At 46.7% G+C, this 15,991-nt stretch overlaps 1 protein-coding gene across 13 annotated transcripts in view; it reads left to right on the forward strand.

The window, feature by feature from the left end:
* The window catches only part of ctnnd1 (catenin (cadherin-associated protein), delta 1), a 55,542-nt gene that overhangs the window by 5,913 nt on the left and 33,638 nt on the right, over positions 1 to 15,991 (forward strand). For 7 of the 13 annotated variants that reach the window (XM_015971930.3, XM_015971904.3, XM_015971941.3 and 4 more), the window contains exons 2-8: positions 9,529 to 9,676; positions 12,214 to 12,288; positions 13,052 to 13,174; positions 13,253 to 13,521; positions 13,597 to 13,687; positions 13,855 to 14,033; positions 14,113 to 14,356. In XM_015971930.3, the coding sequence (XP_015827416.3) occupies positions 9,536 to 9,676; positions 12,214 to 12,288; positions 13,052 to 13,174; positions 13,253 to 13,521; positions 13,597 to 13,687; positions 13,855 to 14,033; positions 14,113 to 14,356 (1,122 nt within the window). In that variant the 5' untranslated portion in view covers positions 9,529 to 9,535. Of the gene's footprint in view, positions 1 to 4,401; positions 4,518 to 9,528; positions 9,677 to 12,213; positions 12,289 to 13,051; positions 13,175 to 13,252; positions 13,522 to 13,596; positions 13,688 to 13,854; positions 14,034 to 14,112; positions 14,357 to 15,991 lie in introns of all 13 variants that reach the window. The other 6 variants (XM_015971968.3, XM_015971950.3, XM_015971959.3 and 3 more) reach the window with 3 other exon arrangements.

Genomic DNA, 15,991 nt, shown 5'->3' on the forward strand with positions numbered 1-15,991 from the left:
AAAGTAAAGACACAAAGTCCAGTCCCCATTGACATTGCGCTTCGTCTTCGTCTCTTCGTCTTCCTCCGCTTATCCGGGTCCGGGTCGCGGGGGCAGCATCCCAACTAGGGAGCTCCAGGCCGTCCTCTCCCCGGCCTTGTCCACCAGCTCCTCCGGCAGGACCCCAAGGCGTTCCTGGACCAGATTGGAGATGTAACCTCTCCAACGTGTCCTGGGTCGACCCGGGGGCCTTCTGCCGGCAGGACATGCCCGAAACACCTCCCCGGGGAGGCGTCCAGGAGGCATCCTGACCAGATGCCCAAACCACCTCAACTGGCTCCTTTCGATCCGGAGGAGCAGCGGTTCTACTCCGAGTCCCTCCCGAATGTCCGAGCTCCTCACCCTATCTCTAAGGCTGAGCCCGGCCACCCTACGGAGGAAACTCATTTCGGCCGCTTGTATCCGCGATCTCGTTCTTTCGGTCATTACCCAAAGCTCATGACCATAGGTGAGGATTGGGACGTAGATCGACCGGTAAATCGAGAGCCTGGCTTTCTGGCTCAGCTTCCTTTTCCCCACGACAGATCGGCTCAGCGTCCGCATCACTGCAGACGCCGAACCAATCCGCCTGTCGATCTCCCGATCCCTCCTACCCTCACTCGTGAACAAGACCCCGAGATACTTAAACTCCTCCACTTGAGGTAGGACCTCTCCCCCGACCCGGAGGTGGCAAGCCACCCTTTTCCGGTCGAGAACCATGGTCTCAGATTTGGAGGTGCTGATCCTCATCCCAGCCGCTTCACATTCGGCCGCGAACCTACCCAGCAAGAGCTGAAGGTCAGAGCTGGATGAAGCTAGGAGGACCACATCATCCGCAAAAAGCAGAGACGAGATTCTCCTGCCACCAAACTCGACACACTCCACACCACGGCTGCGTCTAGAAATTCTGTCCATAAAAGTGATGAACAGAACCGGTGACAAAGGGCAGCCCTGGCGGAGTCCAACCCTCACTGGGAAAAGGTCCGACTTACTACCGGCTATGCGGACCAAACTCACGCTCCTCAGGTAAAGGGACTGAATGGCCCTTAACAGAAAGCCACCCACCCCATACTCTTGGAGCGTCCCCTACAGGGTGCCCCTGGGGACATGGTCATAAGCCTTCTCCAAATCCACAAAGCACATGTGGATTGGTTGGGCAAACTCCCATGCCCCCTCCATCACCCTTGCAAGGGTATAGAGCTGGTCCACAGTTCCACGGCCAGGACGAAAACCACATTGCTCCTCCTCTATCTGAGATTCAACTATCGATCGGACCCTCCTCTCCAGTACCTTGGAGTAGACCTTTCCAGGGAGGCTGAGGAGTGTGATCCCCCTATAGTTGGAACACACCCTCAGGTCACCCTTCTTAAAGATGGGGACCACCACCCCGGTCTGCCACTCCCTAGGAACTGCCCCCGATGACCACGCAATGTTGTAGAGACGTGTCAACCATGACAGCCCTACAACATCCATAGCCTTGAGATACCCAGGACGAACCTCATCCGCCCCCGGGGCTCCGCCGCTGTGTAGTTGTTTGACTACCTCAGCAACTTCTGCCCCCGAGATCGGACAGTCCATCCCCAGGCCTCCCAGCTCTGGTTCCTCCTCGGAATGCGCATTGGTGGGATTGAGGAGCTCCTCAAAGTATTCCTTCCACCGTCCGACTATAGCCTCAGTTGACGTCAGCAGCTCCCCATCCCCACTGTAAACAGTGTGAGCGAGTTGCTGCCTTCCTCTCCTGAGGCGCCGGACAGTTTGCCAGAACCTCTTTGGAGCCGATCGATAGTCTTTCTCCACGGCCTCACCAAACTCCTCCCACGCCCGAGATTTTGCCTCGGCAACTGCCACTGCTGCACTCCGCTTGGCTATCCGGTACCTGTCTGCTGCCTCCGGAGACCCACAGACCAGCCACGCCCTGTAGGCCTCCTTCTTCAGCCTGACGGCTCCCCGAACCTCTGGTGTCCACCAGCGGGTACGGGGGTTGCCACCACGACTGGCACCGGCCACCTTACGACCACAGCTAGCAACAGCCGCCTCGAGAATCGCAGAGTGGAACAAGGCCCACTCGGACTCAATGTCCCCCACTGCTCTCGGGACGTGGTCAAAGCTCTGCCGGAGGTGGGAGTTGAAGACCGTCTTGACAGGTTCTTCTGCCAGGCGTTCCCAGCAGACCCTCACTATGCGTTTGGGTCTGCCAGGTCTACGCGGCATGTTCCCTTGCCATCTGATCCAACTCACCACCAGGTGGTGATCAGTTGACAGCTCCGCCCCTCTCTTCACTCGGGTGTCCAAAACATACGGCCGCAGGTCAGATGATACGACTACAAAATCTATCATCGACCTGTGACCTAGGCTGCCCTGGTACCAAGTGTACCGGTGGCCATCCTTATGTTCGAACATGGTGTTCGTTATGGCCAAACTGCGGCTTGCACAGAAGTCCAATAACAAAACACCGCTCGAGTTCAGATTAGGTGGGCCGTTCCTCCCAATCACACCCCTCCAGGTCAAGCTGTCATTGCCCACGTGAGCATTGAAGTCCCCCAGCAGGACAATGGAGTCCCCTGATGGAGCACTATCTAGCACTCGTCCCAGGGACTCCAAAAAGGGTGGGTACTCTGAACTGATATTTGGCCCATAAGCACAAACAACAGTCAGGACCCGTTCCCCGACCCGAAGGCGCAAGGAAGCTACCCTCTTGTCCCCCGGGGTAAACCCCAACACACAGGCAGAGAGTCTCGGGGCTAACCAAAAGCCAACCCCAGCCCTCCGCCTCTCACCCGGAGCAACTCCAGCAAAGTAGAGTGTCCAACCCCTCTCCAGGTCTCGGGTTCCAGAGCCAATGCAATGTGTCGAGGTGAGTCCGACTATATCTAGCCGGTACCGCTCAACCTCTGCCACAAGCTCCGGCTCCTTCCCCGCCAGCGAGGTGACGTTCCATGTCCCAAAAACTAGTTTTCTTGTCCGAGGATTGGACCGCCAAGGCTCCCGCCTTGGTCTGCCACCCGATTCGCATTGCACTTAATACCAAAAACCTAAGGTCCTTCACAAACAGCAACTGTTTACAACGTTTTAACAAACAAGGATGACAACCTGTATTTTATTCTGTTACCAACTGCCTTCAAAGGCTGCTCTCTCTGGGAGGACAGAGTTTTATACGGCTTGGATCTTGATAGAAATTCAGAAAACACACAGAGGCTTTTTTAAGTGCTCCCGGTGTTTGACCAAACTTTAATGATGTATAAAGAAGGAGGTCGTCTGAGGCTCTGTGGCAGTTTAAAAGCAGACTGGTTCATTAAAGGTCCTGACATTACCCGACCTAAGTCGCGGCCCAGCGTGAGTAAGGCATGAGCAAGCACGTCGAGCGTGGGCCCGGGGAAGATAAATCAAACTCTGATGTTGTTTCTCGGTTTGAGCTGCTCCCTGTTGTGAATCACAATCTCAGCGGAGTTTCGGTTTGATCGTATGCAGAATTCTGCTGTCATTATTACAAAACGGTGTCCCGTATTTACGCCATGCGCAACGCGCCAGCCCTAGTTAGGACGTTCATCTTTTAGGAGATGGAGTGGGAAAGCAAAGAGGAAGCACAGGTGATGGAGGAAGACAACAGCTGCATTGGGACAGCCTAGAATAGACCATGATGTGGATTAGTTCAGATAGTTCTAAGAGTTCACGCAAGCAGCACCAACACACTTTAACCTGTTATTAGGAAGCACCACCGCCACGCGTGCACAGAACCAAGTTTCAGCACAAACGGGAGGTCCGATGGTCAGTCTTTATCTCAGCCGGCTGTGTGGAAGTTCTGCTTTTGCTCATCGCTAACGTCAACACAAGAACGGGATGATGCCCTCACGAGAAGTTGAGGTTGTATAAACGATTATTAAAGTTAATTGTGGGAGAATTCCTGCATAATCGTGATCAGAAGCTCCTGCTTCTCATCTACTGTAGATAATTATGAAGAAAGTGGGGCTAAAGGCTAAATCCCAACCTGCCTCCAGACGGAAACTCCTCCGTTCTTCCATTTTCTTGCTAGATTTAAAAACAAGTTTGTTTATTTTTGTAACTCTGAATTCTCGAGGATATCTGGCATCATTTCAGCGTCTATTCATAGACGTCACCCTAGAAGTTCATGTACTCAAACATGCTGTTTTACTGTTTTATTTGTTAAAGAGTTACAAACCAAAAGCCCTTTTGTGTAAACAAAGCTGCATGCTTCCCCCTCACTGAGATAACAGTTGGTGGTGTCTAGATGAGACATCTGGCCTTGGAGATGTCCCTGAATAGTCTGTGAAATTGTGTGTGTGTGTGTGTGTGTGTGTGTGTGTGTGTGTGTGTGTGTGTGTGTGTGTGTGTGTGTGTGTGTGTGTGTGTGTACTTCCTCTGCAGCTACCACACTGTGCCCGTCAGGGGTGTGGGTGGGCGGTGGAGCCCCTCGTGGTTACATGTCTGTGTGGTAAAGGTGGGACTCGCTGGGCGTGGACCAAGGCTAACACACGGCACAGGCAAGGCCAGATCTTTGTGTGACCATTCAGGCTGAATCGGTAACACACTCGTCTAAGCCACAACAGCGTTTTACCACTCTTTCATTTTGCGTGCGTGCGTGCGTGTGTGTGTGTGTGTGTGTGTGTGTGTGTGTGTGTGGAACAGGATGCTGCAACCGCCTGTGAGAGAAATAGCTGAAATAGTAGTGATGGCATATAATAAGGAAACAAGCCGCAGACACAATTCTGGACTGCGTTGTAGCTTTTTTGGGGGGGGGGGGGGGGATTTTCCAAGTCGGGTAGTGTGTGGAGGTTTAGAGTAGCGGCTAAACGGTGTAACTCTGGGGTTAACCAATTAGCAGATACGACTGTGCTTTCCCGCTAATGGCCTCACAATAGAGCAATGGCTGATTCCCAGGCCTTAAGTGGCAAAAGCCATTTAAAGCTTTCCCGGCAAGCTGCACCCTTCCACAAGAATGTTGCTTTTTTGTTTTCTTTTTTGAAGAAAAGGAAAATCTAAACGGGATTTGTTTAAAAAACATCTCCGTTCCTAAAGAAAAACACACAACGGCGTATTGAGGCCGCTCAGAGAAAAGATTAATCGAAGTGGAAGATTTTTTATTATTCTCCCCCACTTTTAACTCGGGTCTCAGTGACTTGTCGGTTTGAGATAAATCTGTGCTCTTGAATGTGAATGGATGTCTTGTGAGTTTGTGAGGAAAAAAAGCTCTGGTGCGTCTGTTTCAGGAAGTAGAAGTTAAAGAGCAAGTCACCCCCTACCAGAGTCTTACTCAACTCCCAACTCCTGTTTAGAAAATGCAACAAATGCTGTTGCCTAGCAGACCGAGAGGGCGGAGCCGCTAACAAATACACACACACAGGCTCACAACAACATTGTGACATCATATAGTATCAGCTAACATTCTAGGGTACCTCTTAGCCAATAGTGATGGCAGATTTAAATTCAAATGCAGTGCAGAGTTTTTACCCGACAACGGCACAACACTGACAGTTTTAGGCAGAAAATTAAAATTGTAACTAAAATGCACTAAAGTGCAAAACTACTGACTACACGTGTCTGCAGCACAATTAGACACACATTTATATAGTTTATCAGGAAAAAAAGTTGATTTGGGGGTGACTTGCTCTTTAATCAAATGAGAGTGCTTTCTAGTTCCTGTGGGTGGACCCAATCCAAGATGGGTGGGGCCAAGAATACTAACTTCACTTGTGAGGTAGAAGAGACCAGCCGACCCGGTCGTTTCCTGTTCGGCTAATGCAGTCAGCCGTTATTTTAACTTTCCAAACGGGCATTTCAACTTTTTCTTCAACATTTTGGCTTTTATTCTGAAAATAATAATTGGACTTCTTAAACTTTTTGACTCAACATTTCAAATTTAGAAACAAAGAATGTATTTTCTTTTATTTACTTACTTTTCTGACTGGCTCTAATCGTGTGTGTGTGTGTGTGGGTGTGTGTGTGTGTGTGGGTGTGTGTGTGTGTGTGTGTGTGTGTGTCAGATGAGAGCAGCACAATGTGGGAGAGCAGCACAATGTGGGAGTAAAAGACATCCTTTTTAGGACAGCTTCCAACAGCTGAGACAGGATATGACACGCTAAATCTCACCCTGGAATGTATGACAATGGTGGTACGTGAGCGTAGCTGTGCAGCTTGTGTGTCCGTCTCACCCTCGGTCTCGCCACAAATGTCTTTTTTTTTCCCCAGTCAAACGGGGAAAACTCCCCTCACATTAACTTCGCCTAAAGCAGCCTCAGCTCGCCTCTGTTTGAGTATTGGAGGATAAAAGCAGTGTGACATATACACACTGGCTTCTTTATTTAGTCTCTGACCCACACACACAATCACTCACTCTCACACAGATGTGATCACACACACACGCTGGCACACACACACTCAGTAGGCTTTGTTCATTCAGACGGACTTGACCGAGACCAGCTCTGATCTACACGAGTCGGTGAAGTTTGATGTAGAAAATAATTTTTGCTCTGGTTTGGAGACCAGCCACATTCGTGTCATCCGTTTATTAGACTCTGCTGAAGTAATCATGCCCAGATTCCTCCATCCTCTCTGCCCACTTTTACTGCTTAGAGTAAAAGTTGAAGAAAAAAGGACTTGGTCGTGTCTCAATTTGGGCCGGACTGGCATCTAGCTTTTATCACGCGTCTGTAATTTAGGTTTAGGCCATCTGCGGCTTGTGTTTAGGCTGCAAAAGTCCACGATGGTTTTAAAGATAAACAACTTTCCCTCCTTCCACTACAGCTACGTCTATATTGTCTTTGCAAACTTTTAATATGCTGCACATGGAGAAATCGAAACGCTCAGATATTATTCATACAATTATTAATTACTTGTAAGCACAGGAGCCAATAGTTTCAACCTTATATAACCCTCCCACGGTCTTTATGGGTGACCCCGTGAGGAAAGTGTACCACTGAGCAGGGTTGATGGTTTATCCCTTGAGGTCCACGTGGCAGGGGTGAGATGGTGCTCACTCCTCACCCCTACCACGTGGGCCTAAGGGATAAACCATCAACCCTGCTCAACGGTCAACTTTCCTCACGGGGTCACCCATTAGGATGGGGGGGGGGGGGGGGGGGAATTTAATAAGCCGTCACGCTATGGCAACACCATGTGGTCAAGCCACCTTGTGCCCTATTTTTAACCAGCTAATCACTAAAATTGATATCTGACTCCAACATCAGATTGGCCCTCATAACAATTTGAATGTATGAATGTTTGCATGTATTTATTTAACAGCCCTGCTGTTGAATTCTTATGTTGCTTTCATTTGTCCTTTTGTCTTCGCTATTAATTCAATAAAGTTGTTTAAAATAATGCCTGCTTTAACAAGAAACCCCTAAAACTTGTTTTTCTTCATTTGAATGAATTAATTAGAGCGCATAGATAATTTTATTTATTAATTATGTGCAGTCGTGGGTTATTTAATGGACCAAATATCAGCTACAAACGTAATGACGTATTTCTTTGTAAAAGTCGTCCGTGTTTTCTACGATGAGTGAAAACCACAACCCCGAGCAGACCTGGATATTCGAGCCCAACAAAATTTCTGTAGTTTGTCCACACCGGCTAAAATCCTCTACGCCAACATGCCGGCATCCAGCCAGTCACGTAGTGTGATGTCATCAGCAAACACAGGCCCTGAGCAGATCTGGTACCTACACCGTTGCCAACAATGAATCAACTTTCTGCTTAGGTTTCTGGGATTTTCACCGGCTAACACCACAACCCATTTTGGGTGGTACAGTGCAGGAATTTTGTTGGCTTCCATTGTTCTGATCGTATGGACACACTTTTCTTAGCTAATGCAGATGAAAACACAATTAGGGCTGCCACAAACTAATATTTTAGCCGACTAATCACCAGTTTTGATGATTAGTTGACTAACCGTGCCCTTCATAAAAGTATAGCTTAATGCACCAGGATGCCCAGATATACCCGTCATTAGCTTCTAGTTTGAAGTGTGATCAGTTAAGTGCCATCTAATAATAAAAACGTGATTATAGCTTATCAAACAAGTCTTTGTTACTTTTTAATACAAGTGCTAAAGTCAAATGGAAGTAGGCGACTAAAGCCAAAAATCAATTGTACAAAAAAAGTGACTTGTGCTCACAAATGTATCTGGCTAAAATAGCCATTTTTGGCTTTGTGACAAGCTTGAAGAGGAGCGCTTGTTTTAACACAAGCTGGATAAAATAAATCATTAGTGTTAGCACCCCCTAACCCTCCAAAGGTAAAATCACCATCACTACTGTTGTTGCTACTCTATGAAAACAAGTAACTCTCTGTTGATGTTAGCAGCTAACGAGGTAATTAGCGTACAGAGGCTACTCCGTTCGCCATGATGTGCTTCCTTTTAAGGTGCTCGTGCATCGCCGATGTGCTCTCGTGAGAGGAGAGTTTCGCTTTGCAGATTTTGCACTCTACGTGCTTCTCTCGTCTTCGTAAAATGCTCCCAAACTTTTGAGCTACGCTGCCGACTCGCCGTGTCTTCTTTCTCTGGTGATTCTGATTCGAAGGCTGATCAGGATGGTCACTACTGCTCGTGTCCCTCGAGCAGAAAGCAGCCGCCAAAGCTGTCGCAACAAGCGAGATTTAAAAAAATGCTCGTAGAATAAAGGACGTCGACTATTAAATTCATGGTCAAGTATTTTTGTTTGTCGACGCCATCGTGACGAATCGACTAATCGTGGCAGCACTAAACGAAATGCCATGTTCTGTCTGACAGAACTGATTGTTTTTGGTGTAAAAATTCATATAAAACCACGAACTTGATCCTGCTTCAAGGCTTTCATGAGATGACCATAAGAACTGCTAACATCTGATCTTATAGTCATGTGAATTTCCAAAAGTATGTGCAGATATGTTTTGAATTCCCAACCAGTTTTGAAGTTTGCTGTCCTAATAAGGAACTTATTCACACATCATCATCATTTTTTTTGTTTTAAGCACCCAGACATGAGATTTCCTCCTCCTGTGACAGCATAACATCAGCGTTTTAATTTAGTATGTCTCCTAACCCCTCTCGCTGGCTTCACACTTCTCTCCATCCTCACTTTCTCTCTTCTTCAGCAGAAATGTGCTAACGAGCTCCACGTACTGCAGCTGAAAACACGCTGCTACCTTTTGCCACTTTCTAAATTTAATCCTGCTTAGCAGTAAGTGATGAAAGACACTAAAGTGTGATGCTAGCTGCGTGATCCCCGACCTGAAGCTTTTGATTAATTGGTGAAGAGCTTCCTGCTTGTTCTTTGTCTTTGCACCCCTTTCTGCCTTTTTCAATCCCTCTTTTCTTTGTTTATCCTCCCAGTTTCGGCTTGTTGTTCTTTAAATGTCAACTTCTTTTGTGCTCTTTCACATTTTTGCGCTCTCGTGGGTTCTGTGCTGCAGCTCCTGTTTGGGTGTGTAGTGGGGGGGATTCTGTCTGGTGTTGGTTTACCCTCGCTCTCTGGTGATGATCCTACTGTCCTGTCCTGTGCTCTGCTCTCTCAGTGTGTGAATGGAGCAGTGTGCGAGCACGGCCTCCCTGCTGGCCTCGGTGCGGGAGCAGGAGAGGCAGTTTGAGCTGCTGAGCCGAGCTCTGGAGGAGGAGCGGAGGTCATGCGCCGGCACCTTGCCCCGCCCCCTCCCCAACATGCAGGTAACGCCCAGCAGACCACACCGCCACTTTTTCCCGTCTAAGCAATTCCTTGGATTCTTTCTGGATCTGAGCGAGCTCATCCAAAATCATCTTCATGGTCACCCCCGTCCCATCTGTGACTGCTGCTGATCATTGGGGGGGGGGGGGGGGGGAGTAAAACCTACCTCACTTCTCAGTAATTACACCCGTTGGTAACTTTTGACCTCATATCTTTCCTCATCTTTTACCTTTTCTACCTTTTCTTTTTCCCAGTAACCATTCATAGTCATCTCATAATCGCAACTATTTGTTGAGCTGTCCCGACCTGTCTGTGAATGCATGCATCCAGATCTGTTCTTCGCTGGGTTTGTTATTGAAATAAATGGTGATGCATAATTCTCTGAGCCTGTCCTTAGCGGGGCAATAAAAGTTTAAGCTTCGGTCATTTTTATGTTGGAAGTGTGGGGGAGTCGGTTACCTGCTTCAACACCTGCATCGATTGCTCAGAACCTTTTTCCTGCAACCACAGACCCAGACGTGCCGACACCCACGCTCGGTCATTCTTTTGCTTTCTCGCTGCCGACGTTAGTGGCTGAACATAAACATGCGTACGTTTTGCTCCCCTTGGGGAACCCTTCCTACATACCATTAACCAGCCTCTTTCCCGCTAATTCCCCACTTTCTCCTTGATGTTTCCCACCCTGGCATGTAGACACGTTTCTAGTGACTAAAAGAAGTGAGCTACTGGTGTGTGTTTGAGTGAAAGCTGGTCAGAAATGTCTTCTGTGTGTGTTTACATAGCCCAGGGTTTCAGCACGCCTCTTCCACTCTCCCACAGCATCAGTCTTTCCTGACAGGTTGACACAGGTTTACATCTGCCCAGCACTTTCCTCTGTTCAACCTGCCCGCGAGCCAAAGGACAGTAAAAGTTTACTGCATTCACTGAGCTATCGCCTACGTCATCTCGTTTGTGTTGTTTAGTCACTCCAGGCTAGCTGAGGTAGAGCTCCCCCTGTGGCTGGAAGTGGAACTGCGCCACACCCATCAAAATTCCTGCAGAGTTGGTGGTTTCAGGTTTAGCCAAAAAAAAAAGATGTTTGTTGTGCGAGTCGTCGTCACTTTCATCTTTGACTAATCCACCTCTTCTCATCCATTATTTCCACCAATGCATCTCATTAATAAAACTGCTAAATTATTGCACATTTTAGTGGTTAAGGTTGTCTTTTAGTTGCAATAATATGCAATGCTTTAAATTTTTATTGCAGCTCTGCTGCAAAGCAAAAGCTGTTTTCATAGATCAGCTTATCGGCCGTCTTGACACTTGGTAAATGTCATAATCTAAGCTGCTGCTTCTTCTTCTTCTTCTTCTTCTTCTTCTTCTTCTTCTTCTTCTTCTTCTTCTTCTTCATCTTCATCTTCATCTTCATCTTCATCTTCATCTTCATCTTCATCTTCTTCTTCTTCTTCTTCTTCTTCTTCTTCTTCTTCTTCTTCTTCTTCTTCTTCTTCTTCTTCTTCTTCTTCTTCTTCTTCTTTTCTTGCTTAAAGATCAAGTCACCCCCTACCAGAGTATTACTCAACTCCCACTTCCTGTTTGAAAAATGCAACAAATGTTGTTGCCTAGCAGACCGAGAGGGCGGAGCCGCCAACAAATACACACACACAGGCTCACAACGACATTGTGACATCATATGTTACCAGCTAACGTTCTAGGGTACCTCTTAGCCAATAGCGATGGCAGATTTAAATTCAAATACAGTGCAGAGTTTTTACCTGACAACGGCACAACACTGACAGTTTTAGGCAGAAAATTTAAATTTTAACTAAAATGCACTAAAGTGCCAAACTATTGATGACACGTGTCTGCAGCACGATTAGACACACATTTATATAGTTTATCAGAAAAAAAGTTGATTTGGGGTGACTTACTCTTTAAGGCAACAATCCACTTTGGATTTGTCTGTATTCAAATTAGCTGTTAGCATATTAGTCCCGTTGAATGTAAAAGCTATTTCTATGAACTGAGGCCATTCAAAATGGCCAAATTTAAGTGCTATGTGTGGGGCTGGGAGAGACTGACAAAATTAAAATGGATTTTATAAAACTTTTTTTGTCCAATTGAAATCAAAAGTAAAAAAAGGATAAATAAATGAATAGAAAACTTAAATAAACTTAATATAAAATTAGAGAAACGCCATTTCATGGTGATTAAATTAATTAACATACAAATGACTGATTACATACTTGACATACAAACAATTATATTAAAATATACAAGAAAAATCCAGCTTTTTAAAATAAAACCAGAAAACCCTTATAAAAGTTGTCGATCAGCATGACGTCATATGGCTCGTGCCAGTTTCTGATCAGCCAATCAGAGAGGGGGAACCGTGGTCTTCCTGCTTCCAGTTTGGTTTATTTCTCTTCACCACCGTGTCAGTGGAGTGACGCAAGAGTTGCTAAGGAATACAAATATTTCCTGTTTAAGGAAAACAAACAGTTTCTCCTTATTCATGATCATTTTAGATCCTTTCATGTGCTTTTTTCTCTCTCTGCAGAACGGCCGCGTACTTTGTGATGCAGACATAGAGAGGCTGACGCTGAACGAGGGTTACGTCAACGGGACATATCACGTAAGGGTCTTTGCTTGTTTTTGAACCAGGATTTAATTACTGATAAGCGTTTTTTTTTTGTTTTTTTTTTAACTTTTAAATCTTTATTGTATTTGATGAGAAGAGGAACATATTTATTATTATTTTTTTCGGCATTCAGCAGTTATTTTGGGGCGATGGTGGCACAGGAGTTAAGAGCTCGCCCCGTAGTCGGAAGGTTGCAGGTTCGAGCCCCGCTCAGTCTGTCGCTGTCATTGTGTCCTTGGGCAAGACACTTAACCCACGTTGCCTGCTGGTGGTGGTCGGACGGACCGGTGGCGCCAGTGCTCAGTAGCCTCGCCTCTGTCAGTGAGCCCCAGGGCAGCTGTGGCTACATCGTAGCTCACCCCCACCAGTGTGTGAATGGGTGAATGACTGATTGTGTTGTAAAGCGCCTTGGGGGGTTCCAGGACTCTAGAAGGCGCTGTATCAAATACAGGCCATTTACCATTTTTATTTTCTCAAGTGAAAAAATAATAATCTGGTGCAAAAGTTCATTTATTTCAGTAATCCAGCTCAGACTCAGAGACCATCTAAAGGCGAAGGAACCCTCTCCAGGTGTTCTACATTCATCAGCTGATCAGAGTGTGACACTTTGAGTCTAGAATATTGAACATTTTCACAAAGTTTCTAATAATTTGATGTTTTGAATGCGGGCTTTTCATCAGCTGTAAGCCATAATCATCACTTGTATGTGCACGTGCACAGTGGTGTCCATGCTCATAAGAACCTTCTTTGTTTGCAGTTCAGAATGGAGCCTGGTCATTTGGTGCACGAGTCGTGCACGGTGGAGGAGCAGCCTCAGGAGCCACCTTTCGTCTCTGTGGACACCAGGGAGGACGGAACCACACGGCACACAGAAACCAATGTAAGGATGAAATACTGATTAGAACAGAAGTTTACTAGATTTTGACCCACTGACCTCTTTTCTTCTGCCGCCTTTAAGGTTAAAAAAGTAATAAAGACCACCACAACTCGTACAGTCATTCCCTCCATATCTGACACGCTGTCCATGGATGGTGGAGGGTCTGTGACAGGTGTGGGGCCCTACAGGCAGGTCCCTGGAGTTGGCGTGCCAATGGATTACCCAACCCACACGGTGCCCCGCAACTACCACTATGGGCCGCCAGCAGGCTATGACAACTACCGCTCTGGACCTCCGTCTGAGATGTACACAAGCCTGAACAGGGGCGCTCGTATGGATGATGCGTACAGGTACCGTGTTTGCCGAGTGTTTAATTCAGTAACTCCCTGTTGTCCTCCTCACCTCTTGGCCCTTCCTCTTGTCAGACCGGTCCATCCGGATGGCTACAGAACTCTGGATCCCAGCTACAGAGCCCCCAGCAGGAATCAGTTGGACCCGTATGCTGCTCAACCACAAGTGTGTTTTGCAATCATTGACCAGGGCATGTTTTAACAGGATGCCGTTCAGGCCGTGCTGCTAATCTTTCAAGTTTATCCTGCTACAGCAGTGATTTTATGTTTGAATTTCTCTTTCAGTCGTTTGTTTTAATTTTGATGACTCGTGATCCTTTTGTCTTTATATAGGTTGGACGTTCAGAGATGTCCACCATCCAGAGGTTTGTCCCTGACCCGTACGGTCTGGAGGACGATCAGCGCAGCATTGGCTTTGATGAGCCCGACTATGGCATGAGTAACCCGGTGCACTACAGCACCGTGCCTCGAAACCATGGTGGTTTCCCTCAAGGGCCCCCGCGCAGGACCGGGTAAGTCTGTAGCAGCAAAAACATGTCTGTTCACAAACATTACATAAAAATGTATAAATCTGTTTATTTCTCTCCTCAGGAGTTACGAAGGCCTTTTGGACTCAGGGGGAGACATGTACTACTGGAACAGGGGGGCACCGCTGGCTCAAGGGGAGAGGGGCAGCATGGCGTCACTGGACAGCACTCTGAGGAAAGGTGCCCCTCCTGGTGGTTGGCGTCAGCCGGAGCTGCCAGAGGTCATCGCCATGCTGAACTACAGGCTTGACCCCGTCAGGAGCAATGCAGCTGCGTACCTGCAGCATCTCACCTATAAGAACGACAAGGTGAGGTTCATCCTCAGAGGAGAAGTAGAGCGGTTTTGCTTCTTTAGGTTCTGCTCGTGTGTTTTTGTCTTATCCGAGTCAAGCAGTATGCAGATTAGTACGTCTAAAAGCCATGTCAGCTGATTTATCAGGTTTATTACTTTTCTTTGGTATCAACTAGGGGTTGTATCGACTAGTCGACTTCACGGCTCTATAGTGACTTTTTATGCTTGTCATCGACTAGTTGCTGTCACGTGATAATGACCGATAAGATGGAGTCCTCGGAAAAGACAGCAGGTGACGAGCCCCTGCGCGTAAGGAGGCGACACGCTGTGCCAGAGCGTCGGTACTGACACCCGTCGTAAAACGGACATTTGACCGAATTGCGACCTTTACCCTCTTGCAATTTAACCTTCCCCTCACCCCCATCCTAACCTTACCCAGCTTGTGCATGCAAAGCTCTGATCGTTGACGCGCTCCAGACATCTGCGTCCTGAGCACGGCCACAGTAACATCATCAAATCAGGTGTCGCCACCTCAAAAACTAATTTAACACGCGATCATTCATGTCGGCTCATTTGCTTTCATGTTTTCTGTCTTTTATTTGTGCCTGATGCGTTTCGCTGCTGTGGATCGGGGCGCATCACCTGTTTTGTCCTCCGGTGACACACCTCAGCGGTGCGGCCGGCGAGCACTCCGCTGTTTTTGTGGTCGGTAGATCTTTTAGAACTGCAGTTCAAAGGTAACTCATGAGGTGAATATATATGAACCCAGGTAGCAGTTTTTCTTTAGGATTGAGAGGAGATGCAGGAAGATAATAAACAGGCAGGAAAGAAAAATAGTCAAATAAAAACAAGTTAGTTTTTGTACCTGGTGGTTGCAACAAACAGACACCATTGAAGGTAATCAGAAGTGAGGAACAGAAAATGAAATAATTATTTTAATGTTTAGAGCAGCAGGAACTCCGAGAGGCTGCAGGCGCATCAGTGAGTTTGCGGCCGCTGCGCAGGGGGAGGGGGGAGAGGACTGAAGCGGAGCAGTATAGATGCAGAAACTACCGTTGTTAAAAGAGATGCTTAACTTAGACTCCAGCTTACCAACCCGCTTCAGGTGTATGACGTCATCAACGACTAGTTAGTCGAATCAATTTTCATTTCTTGACTGTCGACTTTAAAAAAAAAAAAGTCATGCAGCCCCTATTATCAGCCTCTAATTTAGTGTGTTGCAGTTCATTTAAATGGTTCATTTTAACCTAATTTGTGCTAAATTAGTAACTTTATACACAGATTATGGATTAAGACTGTGGTTTATTACTATTTTTATTTTAGAACATGGATAAAAAATAATCTTAATTTTACAATTAAGAACTTTTCATTTAGGTAGAAACAAGTGTGTTGTAACTTTTATGGCTTATGGTGCCACTTTATCTGTTTTTGTCATTTTAATAATGAACTTTAAGACTTTTTTAATGATGTCAGAAACTTCTGGAGGTATTTTAATGAAACCATCGTTGGATGTAAACCTATAACTGATTAACTTTACAAATCAACCTGATTGAAGATGACCACCCCAGCGGACGGACGTTGGCAAACACTGAAATGACCACAACTCCGTTATTTTCTATGATATTGAGCGGTTTTGATGTTTGATGTTTTA

This window comes from Nothobranchius furzeri, chromosome 6 (assembly GCF_043380555.1).
Source record: "Nothobranchius furzeri strain GRZ-AD chromosome 6, NfurGRZ-RIMD1, whole genome shotgun sequence".
NCBI classification, from domain to species: domain Eukaryota; kingdom Metazoa; phylum Chordata; class Actinopteri; order Cyprinodontiformes; family Nothobranchiidae; genus Nothobranchius; species Nothobranchius furzeri.